The sequence below is a fragment of the Tachysurus fulvidraco genome, chromosome 17 (assembly GCF_022655615.1).
Source record: "Tachysurus fulvidraco isolate hzauxx_2018 chromosome 17, HZAU_PFXX_2.0, whole genome shotgun sequence".
In the NCBI taxonomy this organism is placed as follows: Eukaryota; Metazoa; Chordata; class Actinopteri; order Siluriformes; family Bagridae; genus Tachysurus; species Tachysurus fulvidraco.
In genome coordinates this window covers 4,060,380-4,085,182 of record NC_062534.1, presented here as the reverse complement: position 1 = coordinate 4,085,182, position 24,803 = coordinate 4,060,380, and the positions used below count along the sequence as shown (strand labels likewise).

Genomic DNA, 24,803 nt, shown 5'->3' with positions numbered 1-24,803 from the left:
ATTATGATGAATGGGTCGATAACATATAAAAACGCTAATGAAAAAGAGACGGGCAACTTTATTGTGCCCTACTAACAAGATGGATTCAATTAGTAATATGGAAATTGAACTGCTTACAGCCATTCCAGTTTGTGCAGGTCCTGAAATACTCCTGGCATTAGGTTAGAGATGCGATTATAGCTCAAATACCTGAAAAAAAGACAAAGAAAGCATGGTATCATCAGCCTCAACATTCTCCAAAAAAAAAAAAAAAGCCATTAACATTAATCAGCATCACTGATTCATCCTCAGAGAACCAGAGACTGGGTTTCTGACAGAAGTAAGTAAGTTATTCATTAATTCATTCATTCATTCATTTTCTACCGCTTATCCGAACTACCTCATGGTCACGGGGAGCCTGTGCCTATCTCGGGCGTCATCGGGCATCGAGGCGGGATACACCCTGGACGGAGTGCCAACCCATCGCAGGGCACACACACACTCTCATTCACTCACACACTATGGACAATTTTCCAGAGATGCCAATCAACCTACCATGCATGTCTTTGGACCGGGGGAGGAAACTGGAGTACCCGGAGGAAACCCCCGAGGCACGGGGAGAACATGCAAACTCCACACACACAAGGTGGAGGCGGGAATCGAACCCCCAACCCTGGAGGTGTGAGGTGAACATGTTAACTACTAAGCCACCATGCCCCGAGTAAGTAAGTTATAAGGAAGTGAAAAAAAAAACAGAACAAAAAAAACATGCATTTGACGTCATTTGCCAATGACTCGAGTGAATCAAACACAATTGCTACACACTAGTTCAGTAAGAAGAGTTGTTATTTAACATGATCGCAGCCCTACGAAGCTATTTTTCTTCCTAGAAGTTCCAGCAGTGATTTTCCTGCACTTCCTCCCGGATGGCAGAAGGTTAAACAGGTGGCTTGGATGGGATGGATCATTAATAATACTCTCCGCAATGTAAACTGAGTCCAGTCTCGTAAGTGTGTCCCAATGGTGTCCCGTGCTGATCTCACAACCCTTTGCAGCATTCTTTTCTTATCAAGCGGTTGGTAAAAAACTTAAAAATCTACTATCTGTGACGATACTACGCTTCTAAAATACATAAACAAGACAGTAGAGTACATAATGCATAGTGTAAAAGGAATAGTTTATAGTATGTCATTTGGGACGCAGCTATACTCTCTTTCCTGTCAATCACAGAGACACTAGCCAATCCTGAGCTCGTGTATGAGAAAGATGGAAGATTGAGCATTCCTGAGTATTTTACATGACCTTGTGACTCGGTTGTTTATAAAGATGCATTTGAAGAGAGCGAGGTGTTAGATTTTACCCTTCAAAACGTGCTAGCTGCGGTATGATAAGGGAAGAGTGGGCTGCTGAGTGGGAATCGGAGCTGGCAATTGGAAATAAATAAATAAATAAACGAATGAGAATATCACCTCTCAGCTCTGCTCAAACGCCGGCAAGTACAGGTGAGATTTAAGACCATATTTGAACCGTGTCTTTTTTTTTTTTTTTTTGCACGTTCAAAGAGAGTCTGACGATTAAAGATAATTAAATGAATCAATGCACTTTCAACTGAACTCTAAAATAAATCAGGAGCCAATGACGTACTGTATCAGAGCAGACACGATGAACGTTTACAGAGTAGAGGAACAATATGGGAGGATTTTAAAACCGACCACTCACAGTCGCGTGAGGTTATAAAGACCTCGGAACGCATAGGGTTCGACCACCTTGATGCGATTGTGCTGAAGGTATCTAAAAGAAGAGATCAGAGGTGTTATATAATCACAGATTATCATCATGAAAGCAAAATCCCCCTTTCTACGTCAGTCACACTCTGTGACGGAGATGCGGAAGGAACTAAACACTCGGAGTGTGCTGTGGTAGAAAAAATATATAGAATTTTTTTATAGAAATTTATATGAGACATTGTGTACGATTTTGTTTCTGTTCGTGACTACGCAAGCAGAACATTGACAACATGCTCAGTAATAGTGTTTATGCCTCATGGGGAGGAATTATTCCAGCTCCAACTGTTTCATTAGAGAGAAAATACACAATGGGCCTCATTTGTTAATCTTTTAGAAGTTTTCGACTCGGATCGTTTTCACAGTAGAAAAAAAAACTCCCTATAGATTTACGAAAGAATTGCTCTGTAATACTCTGTACGTGCATGATTACTTTGATAAATGCCAGTCAGCCGTAGATTATCAAGCACGTTCTCCTCACAAGAGAGACAACAGTCTACATTTTCTGCTTACGCAGCTCAGCCACTGCAGTACATCGGCTACAACGGTCACATTAACAGAAAGTCTTTTCATAGGGTCCATTACTTTTATTCCAAGCAAATTGAAGCAAGCGAATCTCATTTGTCTCGCTTTTTTATGTTCAGTAACTTTCTTTTAAGTGTTTGATATGAAATGACGTAATTAATACAGAGATATAGAAACGAGAGAGAGAAAATGCAGATCCTCACAGCTTCTGAAGATTCTGGTACTTAAGGAACATGTCGGTGTTTAGTTTCCTTAAACGGTTCCTTTGCAAAGACCTGGGGCGAGAGAGAGAGAGAGAGAGAGAGAGAGAGAGAGAGAGAGAGAGAGAGAGAGAGAGAGAGAGAAAGAGAGAGAGAGAGAGAGAGATTTTAATGTTAGCTTGTTAATCTTTCCTTCTCAACTTACACAATTAATAGATTGTTAATATTTTTCTTTGTTTACCATTCAGACTTAAAAATCTCTGGTCAAATCTCAACACCGGACTGTTTTTTTTTTGTTTGTTGTTTTGTTTGTGCCCTTTAAGCTACAGGAAAGTAAAAACCTCCCACTAGAGTGATGTTTTTCTTTTTATTTCTGTAATTTCGTAGGATCCCGGTCTCAATTTTTCTTTACCAACATCATCAAATGCCATCATCAAAACCCTCCTTTATGTTTAGGCCACGCCCACTCTGCTTTCTTATCTGAATACAGGTGCCGATATGAAAAAATTCGATTCGATTTAATAATTCATTTATAACATGTTATAAAGCACGTTCACTCTAAATCATGTATTTGTGCTCGGTGACCTTCGTAATCTGGAGACTGAAACGGATAAAGAGATCCGTCAGCTTACACGTTATTCTGGAATCTACTTGTTCAGACTCATCATTGTGTCCAGTTCATTTATAGAGGTAAGAGATAAAAGGGTTCAGGTGTTAAGGCCAATCGGAAGGTTGTAAGTTCGAGCCCCGGTCCACCAAGCTGCCACTGTTGGGCCCCTGAGCAAGGCCCTTAACCATCAATTGCTCAGTTAATATGAGTTTAAATAGTTATATAGTATAAATATGAGATATTGTAAGTTGCTCTGGATAAGGGCATTTGCCAGATGATGTAAATGTAAAATTCATTCATTTTCTACCGCTTATCAGAACTTCTCGGGTCACGGGGAGCCTGTGCCTATCTCTGGCGTCATCGGGCATCGAGGCAGGATACACCCTGGACGGAGTGCCAACCCATCACAGGGCACACACACTCTCTCATTCACTCACACACACACACACACTACGGATAATTTTCCAGAGATGCCAATCAACCTACCATGCATGTCTTTGGACCGGGGGAGGAAACCGGAGTACCCGGAGGAAACCCCCGAGGCACGGGGAGAACATGCAAACTCCACACACACAAGGCGGAGGCAGGAATCGAACCCCCAACCCTGGAGGTGTAAGGTGAACGTGCTAACCACTAAGCCACCGTGCTCCCCGTTAAATGTAAAATGAGATCACTTAATACCATTCTGTTGTTTCGGGCCAAACTGTGAACGATCAGCATATTCCTCTGAAGACTCGTGTGCGTGTGGAGCGAAGTGTCTGAGAGTGTACTTGTAATCAGTCCCACACTGTGTGTTTCATTTAAAGCTCCGCCGGCACACTAACGAGCAAAGCCAAATGGTCACCATATGGGGGAAATAGAGCCTCAATTAAGCAATCGGGACTTTTTGAGGAGACGAAAGTTTCTTTAATCGAGTGACGACTATAGAGAGGTCTGAATTTAACCTCGAACCTCGAATTTAAGCCAGAACTCTCAGGGCGCAAGTTGGCAGACGCTCAATGGGGTGACACTGGACAGGAAATAATGTCAATGTAAATAATGTCTGTTCTACATCGGTTTCTAGTGGAATTAACATCCCATGTTGTTGCTGTAAACCTATGGAATAATTTTATTTATTTATTTATTTGAATTAGGATAATAAGTGGAATTAAACACCTCAGTACATGCTGTGAAAAGAAAATAATCAACTTTGCACTGCGATGTATTACACCACTCCATCATCATTCATCATACTTTATCAGGCCTCGTGGTGGTTTGTTCCTTATGTAAAGCAGCGGAATGGGAAACAAGTCCCAGAGGAATGTTTTATTCCGTTCAGTTGTGTCTTGAAGAATCACGACTGGCTCCTGGAAGCAGCTGAGTTTATTAGATATGAGGTTCGTCGAAAAGCTTTTTCGCTCGGCGGCGGAGACGGAGAGCGAACGAGCGTCAGAGGGACGATTACGTCGTGTGGAGAATATCATTGACCTCATTTTGTATTAATGAAGTTTTCTAATTTACCAGTGACTTTTGGGAATTTTGTAAATAAATAAACAAACAAACAAACACACAAATAAATAAATAAATAAATAAATAAATAAATAAATAAATAAATAAATACACTATCAAATGAAAGGCCTGAGAGAAGAGAGGTAAACAACATCATGTTTTCAGATACAAAAATTCAGCCTTTCCCGTTCTGTTGACACAATGTGTTTTCATTATAGCATAAAATCAGTTATTAAGTAAAAGAGGCAGAACGAATGCCATAAAGTCCATTTGGCTCTTTGAAGTACGCAATGACACGACACGTAATTGATCTGCCTACAGTTTAAGTATTTCAGCCTGATGTTGTTCCTACATATCTTTCTTTATGTATCATCAACAAAATAAATATACAGTCTACTCACCTTAATAGGAGCACCTTTACACGTCCATGTCGTTATTTAATCAGACGATCAACCTTTTGACAGCGGTACAACAAATATCACGCACATCCAGGTCATGAGCTTCAGTTAACGCTAACATTTATATTCATTCATTCATTCATTCATTCATTCATTCATTCATTACCACCGCTTATCCGAACTTCTCGGGTCACGGGAAGCCTGTGCCTATCTCAGGCGTCATCGGGCATCGAGGCAGGATACACCCTGGACGGAGTGCCAAACCATCGCAGGGCACACACACACCCTCATTCACTCACACACTCATACACTACAGGCAATATTGCCAGAGATGCCAATCAACCTACCATGCATGTCTTTGGAGGAAACCGGAGTACCCGGAGGAAACCCCCGAGGCACGGGGAGAACATGCAAACTCCACACACACAAGGCGGAGGCGGGAATCGAACCCCAACCCTGGAGGTGTGAGGCGAACGTGCTAACCACTAAGCCACCGTGCCCCCCACCTTCAAACATAATGAACAAAAATAAATATTTTTTTCTCAAGTTAAATCAACAAATCTTTTTTTAAAATACATTCACTGAAAACTGTGGTAAAAAAAATACTCAACAAAACATATACAGTACTTACTGTATACTACATTTCATATACTATATTTTAACACGTTTCTTAATGACCTTGATCGATTCCCGTAGTATCAACATCAACCAGTTACAGTGTGAAAGCTGACCAGGATGTTGATTCTGATAGGAAATCTAACTATAGAGATACATTTAGGTGATAAATAAAACATATATCGTAGAACTGTACAGTAACGTGTGTGCTGCAGAACCGCAGTGTTGTGGCTTTGATCCTCAGCTCAGAAATGAACTCGGCTTTGAAAACAGACGCTCAAATCGTGCCAGACGTAGAAAAACTAATTATGTCAAAGTGACTCAGTTCTCACGTAACCGTGAACACGTACGTAGTCATTTCAAGTAGGTGAATGAACGAGTCTGAGGCGACTGTGGCGACTGTGGTGAGGAAAAACTCCCTGAGATGGAAGAGGAAGAAATGTAATGTACTGTACATTGTCTCAAAGCAGCTTTAAGAAACACAATACAAAAAGTTTTATTATTATACAAAGATTAATATTAAACAAAGATTCAAGATTAATATTAGACTTATATTTAAATGTGTTTGTATTTGTCCCTAATGAACAAGTCTGAGTTGACTGAGGCGACTGTGGGGAGGAGATGTAAGAGGAAGAAACCTTGAAAGGAACCAGACTCAAAAGTGAACATCATCCTCACTTAGGTGACACTGGAGAGTGTGGTTATAAACTGTTATAAACACCGGAGAGTGTTATTACGAATAACGTCCTTTCAGTAGTTATACACAGTGGCTTAAATACAGCTGAAATATTAACACACACAAACACACTGTAATGTAAAGAAGATTAAGGAACCCTAACTCTTTCCTAAGTAAAAGATTTAATTGATTGAGCTAACAATAAACCCCTGAAAAATGAATGTTGTGAATGAATGATTGATTAATCAATCAGTGGTGCAGCTGAAAATGTTGCTTTGTTGCTGCCTCACAGCTTCAGGTTCCTCTGTGAGTGCTTTGTAGCATATCTGACAACCATGGCATTAATTCATACAGAATGTGTACCAATCACTGACAGACACTGTAAGCGTGCGCTAGTAAACAGCTATTTAGCAGTCGGCAAAGCCTTGATCTCACATACAGTGATCTGACGGCTTTGAGCAGACACACACGTACACACACACACACACATACACGCACACGATTCATGCAAACCGATGGGCATGATGAAGAGGAACTCACATCATGGTGACATTCGTGGATACAGTAGGGACGTCTTTAAAGCGAGCACCGTTGCAGTCAAGCTCCAAATCCCTACACTGACACTCGGCTGGTACGAGGCCAAGTACTGAGAGAGAGAGCGAGAGAAGAGAGAGAAGAGAGATGTTAGGGATGTTAGAATAATGTATTTCCACTTGGATTAAGTTTCAGAGAGAAATGTACAGAAGAAGCAGGGGTTTTAAATGAAAGAATATGCAAATATATCACAAACGTTTTCTAACGAAAGCCTAGCGCTTTCTTAAAATTCTAGATTGAGGTTCAACACTTACAGAAAAAATACATATTAAAAAATACAATGCTTTTTTTTTCTTTTCAAACTTTCTCACATGATTATTTTATTAGCTCAAGTTAAGGCTTTATTTTTTTCATGCGCATTCATGATTTGCCGACATGCTTCATATAGATACTCTATATGAATAATTTATTTTCATTTTTAATTTCTCATTTTTTTAAATTTGGTTTGAGGTTATTCACTCAAAGGTTTCACCTGCTCAATATTTAGATGTAAATAAATCTAATAATAATAATAATAATAATAATAATAACAATAATAACAATAATAACAATAATAATAACTATTATTATTGTTATTATTATTGTTATTATTATTATTATTGTTGTTGTTGTTGTTGTTGTTGTTGTTAATTTATTTGTTTATTTTTTTATCTTATAATTTTGTGTTTAAATGTTGAACAAATTATTATAATTGTAGGAGTCTCTTAGTATCAGTGGTAATTTAGTATAACTCACTACGTATTTTATGGACCCAAATAAGTGTCTGGACAGTCAAGAAAAAAACTGAAAGATAAGTAAAAGTGTAAAAGCTGCAATAATGATATAACACTCAATTTCTAGCACTTCAGACTCCAGAAAGTCCTTTTATTAAAAATAAATATAGCTTTCAGGAGACCAGTAGTGGAAAAAAGTCGACTGTAAGAACAACAGAAAAGGTCAATGTATCACACTTAGCATTATAGTAAATAGACCACAACGTGTATTTGAGGCTCTGCACTGTTGCCCTCAAACTGCATTAGTGCCACTTACTGAAGATAGCAGTGTCAGCTAGGTGCTTAAGAGGTTAGTCATTAGAAGGTCATTGGCTCAAATCCCAACACCCCCAACCTCCCACTGCTGGGTCTTTGAGTAAGGCTCCTAAGCATCAGTTGCTCAGTTATATGAATATAAGCAGTTAATTCACATGCTGGACAGATGAATGGATGGTTTGATAGCTGAATGGATAAACAGATAGACAAACAAAAGGACAGACAGACAGACAGATAGATAGATAGACAGACAGACAGTCAGACAGATAGACAGACAGACAGATAGAAAGATAGGTAGATAGATAGATAGATAGATAGATAGATAGATAGACAGATAGATAGATAGATAGATAGATAGATAGATAGATAGATAGATAGATAGATAGATAGATAGATAGATAGATGGGAACAGCATGTATAATCACTTCAGTTTCAGGACATTGAATTCTGCATCTTTACTCACGACACGCAGATGATTTGGTTCCAGCGTCTTTACTGGGCATCCCAAAGTATTTGTCAAACAAATGAGGCCAGCCATTGTTGTCTCCTGAAAAATGATGCAACGATGAGTCAACAACGATGTTCATATTTGTTCAGTGAGAAATAGCCTATAGATTTTCAGGCCCCATAGTCGTGATGTACAGAATCATCCTCCCTTAGCAACACTTTCTCTCTATTCACATTTTACTCTGACTTTTTACATCACCTCTATGTTGGAGAAGCTGAATTTGGAACCTACACTGCTGAAAAACAATTTGTGGGGTCCTGGTAATTATTTTGCACCGTCTACTGAGTGATAAATGGAGCATGCTGTTTCAGAATCGCACTGACTAATATGTTTCTCAACATCCGCTGCAGTTTCTCGCAATAAAAACTATTGTTACTTTCATCACAGCCTAAAGCATCGATTGAAAAGAAAATGAACCAATCAGCATGCAAATAGGAGAGACGTCTGTGGCAGCGACTTTTCCCTGACTTTGCAGATCTGTCAAAACATCCACTCTTCCCAATCCTACCTCATTAATCAATCTCTAGTGATGTTATTAGAAAGCAATAGGCAATAGTGTGAATAGCTAGAATGAGTTTTCAGTGATGAGAGCACTTTTCAACCTTTGCATGTATTCCAGGTGAAGATCTGCTGACGACCTGAATCCTGATCAACCATTTTAACAATTCGATTACTCACAAAATGTCCGTCAGCTAATATGCCATGAAAGTCTGTGTTTAATGCATTACGCGTTCGACAATGCGTCTTAAGAAGCCTGTCAGACAACGACAAAGCTATCAGGTACTCCAGGGATGTGAGGCTTTCAATGTCATTTCAGCTAACAGCCAATAACCTTGGTGCTAAACCCACTGGATGCAGAGCTACATAAAAAAATATCACAACACAGAATTAATGACTAAGTACATTAAGACAATGTAGAGCTACAGTACATAAAAATGACTGTAGCAATACTTTCATTCAGATAGACCGGTGGTCCCCAACCCCCGGGCCGCGGATCGGTACCGGAACATTAAATTATTTCCATTTTATTTACTGTGGTGTATTTCTCTCGGGTTTGTGCGACTTTCCATGGATGAGAGGTTAATAACCGGGGGCTGAGAGACGTCACCTAAAGCCACACCGATACCGCGCAGGCGCAAAATATCATGATATCTGGCTGGGTTTAGGTGACGTCTGGAGCTGAGCGTCTGCAAGTGGCAGTGGTGTTGTAGCTTTGGTGGAGAGAGAAGGTGTGTATCGCTCTTCTCTCTGTTCACCGGTACTTTGTCATGTTTAACAGTGCTTGGTGTACGTGTATATTGTGTTTGCTCAAATTTAACCCACAAATTAGGAAAAATGAGCACGAAACAGACGTCGTTAGAAAGTTAGAAACTCTGCCGGTGTTCTGGATTAAAGTTATAGCGGAATACAATGAGATTGTCACCACAGCACTTAAATCCCTATCGTCATTTCTGACATGCTATCTGTTTGAAGCGGGGGTTTCTGCAGGGATGGCAAACAAAACAAAACAACGGAATAAACTGGACATAAGCAACACACTTCTGGTGTCATTGTCTCCTATTACCCCAGATGGAACCGTCTCATTGCAAAGAAACAAGCTCAGGGTTCTCATTGATTTAGCGTTGTAGTGAGTTAAAAAGGCATGATTAAATACAATTAAAGTAAAATTATTAATTTGAATTTAATTGTATATGCCCCCACCCCCAGCGGGCTGCTGTAAAATTATCAAACATTGACCGGTCCGCGGCGAAAAAAGGGTTGGGGACCACTGACATAGACGATTACATAGGACATGTGGTAGTTTAGTAGTTAAGATATTTGACCACTGATTGGAAGGTCATGATTTTGAACCTCAAGTGCAACAAAGGAACTGCTACTGGGCCCTTAAACAAGGCCCTTAACACTTTGTTGTGTATAAAAAAATTGATAAAATGTAAGTTGTTCTGTTGTTGTGTTTGCCAAACGCCATAAACGTACCAATCATCTATCCAAATGAAAGGTGGAGCTTTAATACGGACTATTCAATTGGTTCGGCCCGCAAGGTAATTTGTTCCGGTGTACCCTAAAGTATCCTAGTGAAAAAAAAAGACATCTCTAATAAATTTATTTCAGTTGGACAACAAAACCTACAGTTATGAAGTAAGAATCATTTCCTCTGTTTATTTCTTCCTTCATTTCTTTTCACAAAAAAAAAAGAATAAATCGGGAAATTCTGTGAAACATTAACCCAACTCAACTACCCTAGCTCCACTTACACGTGTGAATCATCATACTCGCACATTCATGGCATTAAAACGAGCAATCACACATCCCTAACAGTCCAACTCCTGCACCACTGTATGTGTACTGCACTAACAACTGTATACACCTGATTTTACTGCTCATAATTCATTCATTTATTTTCTACCGCTTATCCAAACTACCTGGGTCATCTCAGGAATCATCGGGCATCGAGGCAGGATACACCCTGGATGGAGTGCCAACTTATTGCAGGGCGCACACACACACACTCTCATTCACTCACACACTACGGACAATTTTCCAGAGATGCCAATCAACCTACCATGCATGTCTTTGGACCGGAGGAGGAAACTGGAGTACCCGGAGGAAACCCGGAGGCACGGGGAGAACATGCAAACTCCACACACACAAGGCAGAGGCAGGAATCGAACCCCCAACCCTGGAGGTGTGAGGCGAACGTGCTAGCCACTAAGCCACCATGCCCCCACTGCTCATAATTTATTTTTAACAAAAAACACCACAAAACAATGGTATTTTCCATACTGTCGACTTTTTTGTTAGGTGCACATAACAAAAGCAATGTGGAAATGCATATTTTTACATCCCAGTCTGTAATTTTCCACAATACCTTCCAGATATCATTTCACAAATACTGTATGACTTAAATCTCTTCCCAAACAAAATCCAAACCATACCAAAGTCAAAAAAATCAGAAAGTTTTATTCTTCCACAAACTAACTTGGCTTGATATAAATAGCCAATTTCCTTGTTAATCCCACTGCTGTAGAAATCTTAAAATAAGCTTAATTAAGATGTACAAGCTTACAGATGGGATACAGAGATATCCATAAACAAAGCAAAAGAAATGACATCTTCAATTAATCACCCCGGTCTACAGCAGTATGCCTGTCAGATGTGATTATAATTATATTTGGTAAACACAATCTGCTCCACTCACCAAGAACATTGTACTGTAGAGGATTGACCAGGTCCTAAGTTTCAGATATCTGTGATATAAACAAAAGTCTAGTGTTAAGATAAGAGCTAGCTCAAAACCTCACTTGGTCTCTATCCTCTGGGATTTTGTAGTATTGTAACAACTGAGAAGTTGCAAAAGAATAAACTCCTAAATAAATTACAATTTAGTCAGCTATCGGTAATATCAGACTTAAATAGGTGAGATTTTTCACACCTGGTGCTATTCCAGGTACTGTATACTATATCCAAATAGCGTGAAAATAGCCACACTCGCTTAGGGATTAAATCTGAATGGCAATACTTCTATGACTGTTTTAAAAAAGTAGAAAAAGACAGGACCAAGAAAAAAAGACATGAACCATGATCTGACCAAATGGGTGTTTGAGGTGTCCAAGTAGCACCTACTAGTGGTGGCTCAAGTGGTTAACCCTAACCCTAACCCTATCCCTAAGGGTCTGGGTTGTTGATCGGAGAGTCATGGATCAACCCCAATGGGTTGGGTATAAATTTTGGTTTTGACATTTGTCAAACCTCAGCTACATCTCGCAAATAGACTTTCAAAAAAAAAGATGTATGTGGTGCTTGTTTTTTCATTATTGCTTGTACCTGCCTGTAACGTTTCCAAAATTGTAGCCTAATTTTAAGTACTATTACCCTAACCGGGCATTTACTGAAGATAAATGATGGAACCTTGAAAATGAATCATGCAGTGCAACATATAAAGAAAGTCCTTTCTGTCAGGGTTATTTTCATGCCGGATGTAATGGAACAAACACCTTCCAAAAAGTTCACCAAAGAGTATTTTCCCAAAAGTGATAAATGATCAAAATTAAATGATGAATTTTCCCAAAATGTTAAATTGCCCGGGTGTCGTTGAGGGTGACGATGGCAGTGTGGTAGCTCTTTCTGGATTTGAACAGTTATCTCTAGCCCACATTGTGCCATCTCCTAGGCTTTATCCTCGAATTTATCCACCAGAGGGATGTTTAAGGTTTCTTCAAACCAGGGGATAACGGGAGGTCGGAACCCCCAGGATGCTTTGGAAGGGCATCTGATGAGTGGATGAGCAGATCAGTGAGTCCTACGTGTGCTCCGCCAGCAAGAGTTATAAGCTCCATTCCTGTTGATTACTGAAACAGTAGGTGTGGAGAAATCCTTCTTCCCTTAACCTCCTAAGACCCGAGCTTTGGTTTGGCTTGCATTTTATTGCAGTGGGATGTCCACGTATGTAGACACCAGGTCGTAGGAGGTTAAGGGTTTCAATATCTTGTCATTTATCTGTGTTTCACATAAGAGTTTTGGGTTTACCTTCTTACCATACTGAACCCTTGGATAAACCATTGATAGGAGAGAGCAAACATCAAGAATCACTAATAATCTTTTGCAGTCTTGGATTGGAGCCAATTAGTGATGGCTTCTACTTTTCTCTGGGTCCTTTTTTTTTTAAAACTGTTTCCGGTTAATATTTAATACTTACGGAATTACGGAATTTTTATACATACACATAATATTATAGCAATCTTTTCAAAAATGCCTGGTGAACATGTTCATCTTCACTTTTGGAATGGTTGCTTCAGTAGGACCCGCTAAAAGGTCACTGTCACAATCTCAAGGTCATTGTGGAACTGACTGAATGGTTGGACAGGTATCTTTATGTCTCGGGTGTGTTTATGGCTATTTAAACCTCTGACCTGTGAGGATCGCTGTTGGGATTCACTGTTTATGGTCATTCTACAGTTTTCCTTGGGAAACATTGCAAGTTGGAGTTTGATCACTTTAGCTACTGTAGATGCGTTTTGTCAGGTGAAGCCTTCTGTAACAAGGGAGAGCAAGAAATGGAATAGGAATCAATGTGCAAAGAGAAAACATAGTCCAGAGTCCAAAAAAAAAAAAAACTCAAGAAGGCACAAAAGCACACAGTGCAAACAAATCCATATTCCAGAGCAGTCCAGGAGACAAGCAAAGATCAAAACCAGATATCAAAAATAGCTACAGAACATTGAGGTCTACGCAAATAGACAAGAAACATGACAAAAACCTCATAGACAGAAGTCTTTCCGGAATAATCGCTGCTCAGAACTCACACTAATCTGTGTTTAGTGACAGGTCTGGGTGCTGTTTACAGTGTTCAGACAGGAAATGTGAAAAAGAACAGAAATCATGTGGTGGTGCCCTCTGGTGATCAGGAGGGTAACTGTTAAATAACTAATAATTAATAGTAAATGTCTGTTATTTATTTAGGGGGGGGGGCACGGTGGCTTAGTGGTTAGCACGTTCACCTCACACCTCCAGGTTTGGGGGTTCGCTCCCGCCTCCGCCTTGTGTGTGTGTGGAGTTTGCATGTTCTCCCCGTGCCTCCGGGTTTCCTCCGGGTACTCCGGTTTCCTCCCCTGGTCCATAGGCACAGGCTCCCTGTGACCCGAGTAGTTCGGATAAGCGGTATAAAATGAATGAATGAATGAATGTTATTTATTTATTTATTTATTTATTTATTTATTTATTTATTTATTTATTTATTTATTTATTAATTACTGAAATACTGCAAGCATAGTAAAAAAAAGTTTTAAACCTAAACATGTCGTGTTTAGAGCTGGAGCTGCATCAGTCAACCAGTAACCAACCCCATAACTAGTCTAAGCTAAACCATTATGTTTTTACTTTGTAACTTGTGAATATTGTAAACACATGGCAAGCATGAATATTATATTATTTGCTTTTGTCTATTATTTATTTGAAGGTCTAGCTATATGGCTGTAAATACATTTTGTCTATAAGATAGGTGACTATGTAACACCAAGCAGTAGCATTAGATTAGATTAGATTAGATTAGATTAGATTAGATTAGATTAGATTAGATTCAACTTTATTGTCATTGTGCAAGGTACATGTACAGAGCCTATGAAATGCAGTTAGCATCTAACCAGAAGTGCATAGATAGCTTATTTACAAGTGACAGTGTAATAAATAAGGGTATGAGGTTATACAGAAGGTGTAGTAATATGTACTGTACATATAACTGAATAAGGGCATATATAGTGTGGTTATTATATAAGTATGATACAGTATGAAGTGGTATGACAGATATAGCTGTACAAAAGGAATGTCATTATGAATATATACATCTATATATATATATATATATACTGTATATATACACACAGACTAAACAGAATAAATATGGATGGACATACAGAAGTGTAATGATAGTTTTTGGGTGGTGCAAGGATGCATGAATTTAAATTGGTGCAAAATAGTGCAAAACACAGAAGAAAAGTGACAGTGCAGTGGTGATTATTAACACCATATCAGCTGTTCAGTGCAGAAACAGCCACGGGAAAGAGGCTATTTTTCAGTCTATTTGTTCTGGCCCTGAGACATCGGTAGCGTCTGCCCGCTGGGCTTTACGGTCTGAAGCTGTGCAGCTGCTGTGACCTGAGATGCAGTTTGTCAGGATACTCTCAATGGTACAGCGGTAAAAGTTCTCCAGTATCCAGTAGCACAGACGGGACTTTTTAAGTCTCCTCAGAAAATATAGGCGCTTATTATGAAACGTAAACATGAACATATGGCTTTGGTGAAGGAATTGTTTGGAATTTCTAGAACGTTCCATATGAAAAGATTTTCCTTCTGGATTGTGATTAGTTTTTATTCTTCTTCAACCAGGTTTCACAGATCATTCACTCACCATTCATGCCAATTCCCTGTAATTCTACATGTCCTGCTACAGTTTTATCCAGGTTATTCATCTCTAATGGTAGAATCGCTTGTCCTATTTATTTATTTATTTATTTATTTATTTATTTATTTATTTATTTATTTATTTATTTATTTATTTCAGATAGCCAGCACCATCCAAAACAAACCGTATTGCAGAAGGGCCATCCTTAATTTTCCACAAACGGATAAACGTTTTGATGCATGAACAATATTTCACACTAAAATTCACGCACTGGAAAATTTAAACACTCACTAATCAAAAATAGTATCACCTTTTAAATACAATATTAAATCCTGTCAGCATGACATTAAGAAATAACCGAATTACTCGCACGGATCATCCGTACTTCTGCTTCAACTCTCACAGAGTAAGATGTCTTTGTGTTGTGAGTAAGTTTTTGCCATCCGTCAATTCGATCCATAAGAAACTTGTGCAACTCTATCGGTCATAGAATAGAGATAGAGATTATAAAGATATTTTATGAAGATAAAAACTCAGCAGGATATTGTAGGATTGGCGGATCAGAGGATCTGTGATGGAGAAATCAAAGTCAATAAAGGGGCAGGTGCAGAACATCGAAAACTCACCACAGTTATCCTCGTCTGCTTGGTTTCCACAGTCATCGACTCCGTTACAGTGCAGCAGCTGTGGCAGGCAGAAGCTCAGATTCCCACAGGGAAAATAACCAAGAGGACACGGATCCTGCTCTTCTGACACATTTAACATGGTCAAAGCCACTGCAGAGAGAGAGAAGGGGGGAGGGGGTGAGCGAGAGGGAGATTTACTCATGTCTACTAATTGATTAAAGTACTACAAACTCTATTAGCCTTTGTAATAAAATCAAAACAAAATTTGCACTCATGCACTGTGTACTGTACAAACACACACACACACACACACACATGCACACACAAACACACACACTTATGAGGACATTCGTTGGCATTAATATCAATGCCGCTCATAAATACTTGGATGCATTCGAAAATTGCTCTAACTGTAAGCACATTTTTTTGATTTTTAATCTGTTTTTTTTTTTTGTGCCAAAAAAGACGAAAAGCAAAAAAAAAACAAAAAAACAATGTCAAGGAGACTAAGACAAATTCTTTTCTTCACACATCTTGGCTTGTTAGGGACAGGTTCAGAGCACAGGGTCAGCCATGAGCAGATACACCAAACAAGTATAGCACCATCATTTGGTGTGTGTGTGTGTGTGTGTGTGTGTGTGTGTGTGTGTGTGTGTGTGTGTGTGTGTGTGTGTGTGTGTGTGTGTGTGTGTGTGCGTTTGTGTGTAATACAGATGCATGTGTGAGTGAATGTTTAATGTGTGTGTGTGTGTGTGTGTGTGTGTGTGTGTGTGTGTGTGTGTGTGTGTGTGTGTGTGTGTGTGTGATTTAGAGAGAGAGCAAAGAGAGAGAGAGAGAGAGAGAGAGAGAGAGAGAGAGAGAGAGAGAGAGAGAGAGAGAGATAGAGATTGAAATGGTGGTTGAAATATGCGGTTGACTTCACCAGTTTATTTGTTGTATAAAAATTATAAAAGTATAAAAAAATAAAAAATATTTCACCTGAAAATTCTCACACATATTATACATGCAGTTACATTTGAATGCAGGACCAGAAGCTGCCCCTCTCCACAGCAGGGCAGTTTTGTCACCCCTACTCTGTGCACTCAGTATGCTTTATTACCCTCTGCCTTTAATAGATAGCAGGGAGATGTGAGTATCTGCATCCCATTTAAATACCTATGAAGATCACTGACAAGAGTATAATTCGTTTCACAAAAAAGTCATTGTTTGTTGTGTTTTTTGTAAAATACGCAGGATCTGCTGTATAGAGTTGTGGGAAAAGTTTACACACTACACCTCAGATAAAGACTTTCTTTATCTCCACACATTTTAGGTCCTTTGTTTGGTCATTTAAGCTTTTATTATTCAAATTATTTTTAAATGATTTGGTATAATCATTGTATTCTTTTTTATTATAGTTTTTATTATACAAAAAAATCAAATATGCATTTTTATTAAATGTGTGTGTGTGTGTGTGTGTGTGTGTGTGTGTGTGTGTGTGTGTGTGTGTGTGTGTGTATTTGTTTATTAAAAACTATAATAAAAATAATACAATAATTAATACAAATGAATTTTAAAAAAAAAGAATTATAATTATATATAACGTTTGCATACCCTGAAAGAAATTGTTAAACATTGCCATTTATTTGGAAAATATGACTGATAATGCAAAATATTTTTTTCTCATTTAAGGATACACACAGTTGTAACCTAATGATAACAAAAACGTACACTTAAAAAACAGAAGCTGGTTGAATTTACTCCATTCAATTTTTGGGGTATTTTCCAGAATTCAGTTGCATTTAAGGAGGGCACGGTGGCTTAGTGGTTAGCACGTTCGCCTCACACCTCCAGGGTTGGGGGATTGATGCCCGCCTCCACCTTGTGTGTGTGGAGTTTGCATGTTCTCCCGGGGGCTCGGGGGTTTCCTCCGGGTACTCCAGTTTCCTCCCCCGGTCCAAAGACATGCATGGTAGGTTGATTGGCATCTCTGGAAAATTGTCCGTAGTGCGTGTGTGTGTGAGTGAATGAGAGTGTGTGTGTGCACTGTGATGGGTTGGCACTCCGTCCAGGGTGTATCCTGCCTCGGTGCCCGATGAGGCCTGAGATAGGCACAGGCTCCTCGTGACCCGAGAAGTTCGGATAAGCGGTAGAAAATGATGAATGAATGAATGAATGAATGAATGAGTTGCATTTAATGGGTTTTCCAAGATGACCACGTACCATTTTATGTCTTATGCTTTTATGGTACATTTATATCATGCTTTAGTTAATAGCAAAGAAAAATACAATCAGCTTTAATATTCTTTATATAACTATTCTGTGGTTTATCGTATCGTATCGTATCATATCGTATCGTATCGTATCGTATCGTATCGTATCGTATCGTATCATATCGTATCGAATCGTATCGTATCGTATCGTATCGTATCGTATCGTATCGTATCGTATCGTATCCTGTTCAGGCTGCAAATAAAACTGTAATCTAAAAGAAGAGTTTTACACGCAATTAAACATCCTCTAAGCCATAAAGCAAACATAAATTCTTTTCTTAATTATTTGAAAGCCTTGTCCATATTCAATACACCTAGTTTGCACAAATCAAACATTTTTACAGTAATTTGCAGCCACTTTCCTGTGAAAGCTTGATTCATTCATTAATCTTCAGAATCTTTTTATCCTGGTCATGGTTGTACTGAATTCCAGTGACCGTGATAGAATCATATAAAAAATCTCTACACTCTTATCTCCTATCTTTAGATGTACTTTTTTTATTTGTTATGCAGCGCATATGGGTTATACATTAAAATTCATACTTGCACAACTCTGGAGGATTACAGCACACGTCATACACATAATCTTGTCAGCTTGAAGAAAGGTCTTCATGAAAGCAGATGAAGGATGAGATTTGTTCTTCAACTGTTCTTATTTGTGAGAACGTGGGAGGAATGTGAGTAATCACATGCCAGAAGAAAAATGCAAAACATAAAAGTGCACAGTTTAAGGGTTGAGTGAAAAGTCACGGGGGTGGTGTGATGATTGAAGTGTGTTAGGACGGATGGAACTGGAGCTCTGCATCTCTGCATCTCTGTTAGGAAGGTGCTGTTTCTTTGTGGATTCAAGTCTGGTTTGGAAGTATTAGATTTTTATCTGTTTTCTTTCATCTAAGAGTTTCTACATCTCCAGAAAAAGGCTTTCACCCATCACTGTAATCTATTTGCTGCTAAATATCTACACTTCATCATATTCATCACAGCACCTCTGTTGTAATTGCTAGCTATTAGGTATTCAGGTAGTAGCTATCTTCAGAGTTATTATTTATTCATTCATTCATTCTCTACCGCTTATCCGAACTACCTCGGGTCACGGGGAGCCTGTGCCTGTCTCAGGCGTCATCGGGCATCGAGGCAGGATACACCCTGGACGGAGTGCCAACCCATCACAGGGCACACACACACTCTCATTCACTCACACACACACACACACACTATGGACAATTTTTCCAGAGATGCCAATCAACCTACCATGCATGTCTTTGGACCGGGGGAGGAAACCGGAGTACCCGGAGGAAACCCCCGAGGCACGGGGAGAACATGCAAACTCCACACACACAAGGCGGAGGCGGGAATCGAACCCCCAACCCTGGAGGTGTGAGGCAAACGTGCTAACCACTGACACTGTGCCCCCCTAGAGTTATGATAATGTTGGCTAACACTCCAGTCGTGTTCCGCTTCATGAAGTATTCGGACCTTCAGTGAGACGACGCATCAACTCTGGGATGATCCTGAGGCATCTAGTGATGTACCTGCTTCAGTTGGATTCCGCTTCATGAGGATTTTAGACATTTAGTGCAAAGATGCCAACTCCATGTGGTCTTAAAGGACAACAAGCTCCTCATCAATACACAATCATCAGACTGTATCTGACTGTAGAAAGGATGTTATTCATAATTACACCCTCTGGTGTTTATAACAGTTTATAATCACACCCTCTAGTGTCACCCAAATGAAGATGAGGTTCACTTTTGAGTCTGTTTCCTCTCAAGGTTTCTTCCTCTTCCATCTAAGGGAGTTTTTCCTCACCACAGTCACCTCAGACTTGTTCATTACAGATAAATACAAACACTTTTAAATAGAAGTCTAATATTAATCTTGAATTTTTGTATAATATTATAAGTGTTTGTACTAGATTTTCTTATGTTCTATAAGCACGTTTGTCATTTGAATGCCCTGTACGGGACTCGCTTTCACAGATTTAACCAATGTTACTGTATGAATTAAACTAATATAAAGGTTTATTCAGATACAACGGTTTATGAAATTCACCATCGACCTACAGAGCAGTGACAGGAAAACTCAATGGGAAATAAATAAAAACAAATCTGTACGAAGAGATCGGAGATTTGTATCCACACACGCTTGAAAATAATCCGATTTTTTTTTGTCACATTAAGGCAGAAAATTGGATTTGTGTCACTTCAACTTGGTAACGTAAATGTACAGTACTGCTGAACCAAGAACCAGCCTTCTGCTACATTCATGATCTTTAGTTTCTTAGGACTTTGAAGAGTTAATTCTAACTAATTCTATGTATTTTTTTTTTTTTTTTTTTTTTTTTTTTAATATTCAGCTCAATGGACCAAACATGAATAATAATCTATTAGGATCCTTATAAGATTAAGAAATGCCTGGTTTCCATGACACCAGGTATTTACCATAAACTTTCCAAAAAAAAAAAAATGGAGAAATAAAGCTTGAAGCATGACGAGACATACGGTACAAGACGATCGCCATGAGCAGAAGATATTGAGATATTGAGAAGAATGAAGGTACGAGCTTATGCTTCCTATCTGCAATAATGTCCTGTATTGAGCACAACATACACACACATCATCTGTATGGACTGCACAGACCCTCACAAAACACACACTGACACATCAAACTGTTTACATGCTGCTTACAATCCATCAAACTGTTTACATGCCGTTTTGCACAAACTGTCCAACATTTCAGCCGTTTTTTTCACATATTGTACAATATCTTCAGTCATTTGCTGTTTTTTTGCACAATTCTAAATATTATCCCAAGGACCCGCGGTCGGTCGGCGCTGTTTCTGTTACTGTTTATTGTCTTTCATGTATTGTATCTTTTGTACTTTTTGTATTGTCTTGTACTGTAAGTTTTTTCTACACTGTCTTTTGTCCTGCACTGTCTTGTCTGTCTTGTTTGTCTTGTCCTGCACTGTTGGCTAAGACTACTTACATGTCCTTAGCCCTGTCTTTGTTTTATGTAGCACCACGATCCTGAAGAAACGTCGTCTCATTTCACCGTGTACTGCAACAGCTATATACAGTATGGTTGAAATGACAATAAAAGCTTCTTGACTTGACTTCAGGTATGTTGCCTGGTCGGTAGATCTCTAAAATCTAAATCTGTTTGTGGATTGCTTACATGATTACCAAAGCCTTGGGAGAAAGATAAGAGTATGTCAGATAAATGTTTCCTCTCACCAAAACGTATACAAAACAGGAAAATAACTACACAAGACAATCAATACCTAGTGAATTTAATGGAAAGGAGAATCTCATGCAATGCAGATCTACTGCTTACTGTAAGAAATAATAATAACTTTGTGCACTCATGCTATAGAGAGTTCTCCAACAAAGACAAAAAACCTTTAAAAGGATCCTAAACTAAGAACCACTGAAAAGCTTTTTTGTAATTGTTTAAGTTTTGGGTTTGTATCTTTTTGTTCAATCCACTAGACTTTTCTATCTGTTTAACTGTAATCGCAATGCCCTTGAAAAAATACATCTCCAAAACCAAGGTACTTTTTCTTTGTTGCTGCTGCGGTACCATTAAGCACCTTCAGAATCTTTTATTAGAAAACTTTAAAATAATGTACAGTACATACTAAAGGTTAATTTTAGATACAACCTTTATTCTGTTGTCCTATTAGAAAAAAATAATAATCCTGAACTGTATTTTTGTTGCTTTTGGTGTGGTACTATTATAGATTATAGATAAATGCTATGGACATTTAATATCTATCTTTTACATGATATACACTATGTAGATATAGTGTACATTTAATAAAGCATATGAAAGGGAAGTCGTGGCCTAATGGTTAGAGAGTTTGACTCCTAACCCTAAGGTTGTGGGTTCGAGTCTCTGGCCGACAATACCACGACTGAGGTGCCCTTGAGCAAGGCACCGAACACCCCAAACTCCTCCCCGGGTGCCGCAGCATAAATGGCTCCCACTGCTCCGGGTGTGTGTTCACGGTGTGTGTGTGTTCACTGCTGTGTGTGCACTTTGGATGGGTTAAATGCAGAGAACGAATTCTGAGTATGGGTCACTGTACTTATCTGTATGTCACTTCACATCACGAATACCATTCATTCATTCATTTTCTACCGCTTATCCGAACTAAGTCGGGTCACGGGGAGCCTATGCCAATCTCAGGCGTCATCGGGCATCAAGGCAGGATACAAAATGAGTAGTAAGCAGTTCATAATTTGATTCTGCATTCTTAGAGTAAAGAAAATATAGACTACTTGCAGCGATCTAGGTTAAGGCTAAGGTACAAGGGATGTGGTAGCCTAGTGGTTAAGGTGTTGGGCTACTAATCATAAGGTTGTGAGTTCAATTCCTAAATCTGCCACTGCTGGGCCCCTGAGCAAGACCCTTAACCCTCAATTGCTCAGTTTTATAAAAATGAGATAAATTGTAAGTCGCTCTGGATAAGGGCATCTGCTAAATGCTCTAAATGTAAATGTACAAAGGTGTACAATATGTAAGGTTTAGTGACACGTGGCTTGGCTGGATAACTTGTGAGCATAAATATAGGTTCATCTCATCTGTAATTCATTATCATTAACAATTCATCACGGTTAAACATCACACAGGTTGCTTGAAAAGATTTCACAATGGTCTTCCTATAGAGTGCTTAAAAAAGTCTCCATATATATGAACTTTTAAACAAAAGCATCTCATAGCTCTATGAACTTAAAAAGTAAGCTTTCTTTCCAAGTGTAGCTATAGAATAATTCTAAAGCGCAATAAAACCAAGACCTGGTCATTACTGTATACGGACGGATCCTGATGCGACCCAATAACAAAAGGAAAGAGTTGGAGAAGTTTGTTGAAGAATTGAGTACAGCGAATAGGGAGTAGTTAAGAGGGTTGGATTAGAAGTGATCTTACCTGAGACACCACAGAAGAGCGCGCTGAGGACGCACATGCGCATGCTTGAAGCTGCAAACGCGATGAGAACTGGAGAAAAGGAGAAAGGTCCGAATGTAAGAAGTGCTGAGTGGTGACGATAGGTCTGAGGGTTAGTCCGTTACTAGTGATGAAGGTGAAGATGATGATGATGATGATAAAACAGTAATAACAGTGAAATCGTAACGCGTGCGTAACCGGAGGAGGAGAGAATACTGTAGGAGCTGAGAAGACGCTTGTAAAGGCGCGAAGGGATGACAGTGGCGCGGCACCAAAGGCGCGCGCCGACCACACACACACACACACACACACACACACACACACACACACACACACACACACACACACACTCACTCACACACACACACGCACGCACGCACACACACACACACTCACACACACACACACACACACGCACACACACACACACACACACACACACACACACACGCACACACACACACACACACACACACACACACACACACACACACACACACACACACACTCTCTCACACACACACACGCGCGCGCGCGCGAGCGCGCATACAGACACACACACACACACACACACACACACACAGAGAGAGAGAGAGAGAGAGAGAGAGAGAGAGAGAGAGAGAGAGAGAGAGAGAGAGAGAGAGAGAGAGAGAGAGATGTCTTTATACCATTAGTGCGGATGTTAGTTAACCACATTTTGTGTATTTGTTACTTTTTATCTGTTTAAGGGAAAATAATAATAATACATTTTACATAGTTACAGCACAAGGGTTCCAGAGCAGCAGGATCATGAGTCATCTACAGGATTACTGGAAGTCACAAATCACAAAACATGTAAACAAATGCATTAATGTTAATTTTTGTGTGTCTGAAAAAAGCAACCTCAGGACATTTCCAATTTTAATTCCATTAAAACAGTAAGTTTAGATATTTTTTTTTGTGCTTTGCTCTCAGGAAGTGCTTCTTTTACCTTGTGAAATGTTCACCAGGGATAACACACAATAAACAGTGTGTCGATGGGTGTTTCTGCAGACTTTTAGGTTTCTGCAGATTTTATTGTTATTGAGTTAATTTCATATGAATTAATTGAATTACTAACGCAATTCTATAAGGATATATTTAAGACATATACATTTATTAAAGACCAAATTGAGTTCCAAAGGTGACTCCTATTTGTTATATGACTATCTTGAAATGCCTTTAAAATGCCAGTGTTTGGACATTATTTAGAAATTATTTAGAGATTATTTAGAGATATGTCAAGTCCAAGAACATCTCTGTTGACCTCCACCTCTAAATGCTCAAAAGGAAGACGTTTGAAACCACAAGGACTTTTCCTAAAGCTGGCTGTCTGGCCAAACTCAGTAACTGGGTTAAAATGGTCCTTATTTAACTCACCAAGATCCCAATGGACACACTAGCAGAGCTTTAGAAGGATGTCCATCTCAGACATACTCAATCAAATCAGACCTTTATGGTAAAGTGGCTGGTAAAAGCCAGAGGCATAATGCATTGGACTACTGATTGGAAGGTTGTAAGTTTGAATCCTAGGATCACCAAGCTGCCATCACTGGACCCTGTGGCTCTTGCTTAGTTGTATAAAATTAAGCCTCTCTGGATAATGTAAATAAAGGGTTCTGAGTAAAAAGAGCAGTGTTAAAACTCAATATCT

General features: G+C 39.1%; 1 protein-coding gene across 1 annotated transcript in view; it reads right to left on the bottom strand.

Annotated features, from left to right (window-relative positions):
* The window catches only part of rxfp1 (relaxin family peptide receptor 1), a 42,449-nt gene extending 19,000 nt beyond the window's left edge, over positions 1-23,449 (bottom strand). The window contains exons 1-7 of the mRNA XM_047802033.1: positions 23,114-23,449; positions 15,930-16,079; positions 8,361-8,444; positions 6,816-6,921; positions 2,492-2,563; positions 1,699-1,770; positions 118-189 (exon numbers count right to left, since the gene is read on the bottom strand). Coding sequence (XP_047657989.1) covers positions 118-189; positions 1,699-1,770; positions 2,492-2,563; positions 6,816-6,921; positions 8,361-8,444; positions 15,930-16,079; positions 23,114-23,156 — 599 coding nt within the window. The 5' untranslated portion in view covers positions 23,157-23,449. The remainder of the gene's footprint in view (positions 1-117; positions 190-1,698; positions 1,771-2,491; positions 2,564-6,815; positions 6,922-8,360; positions 8,445-15,929; positions 16,080-23,113) is intronic.
* Positions 23,450-24,803: the final 1,354 nt, after the last annotated feature.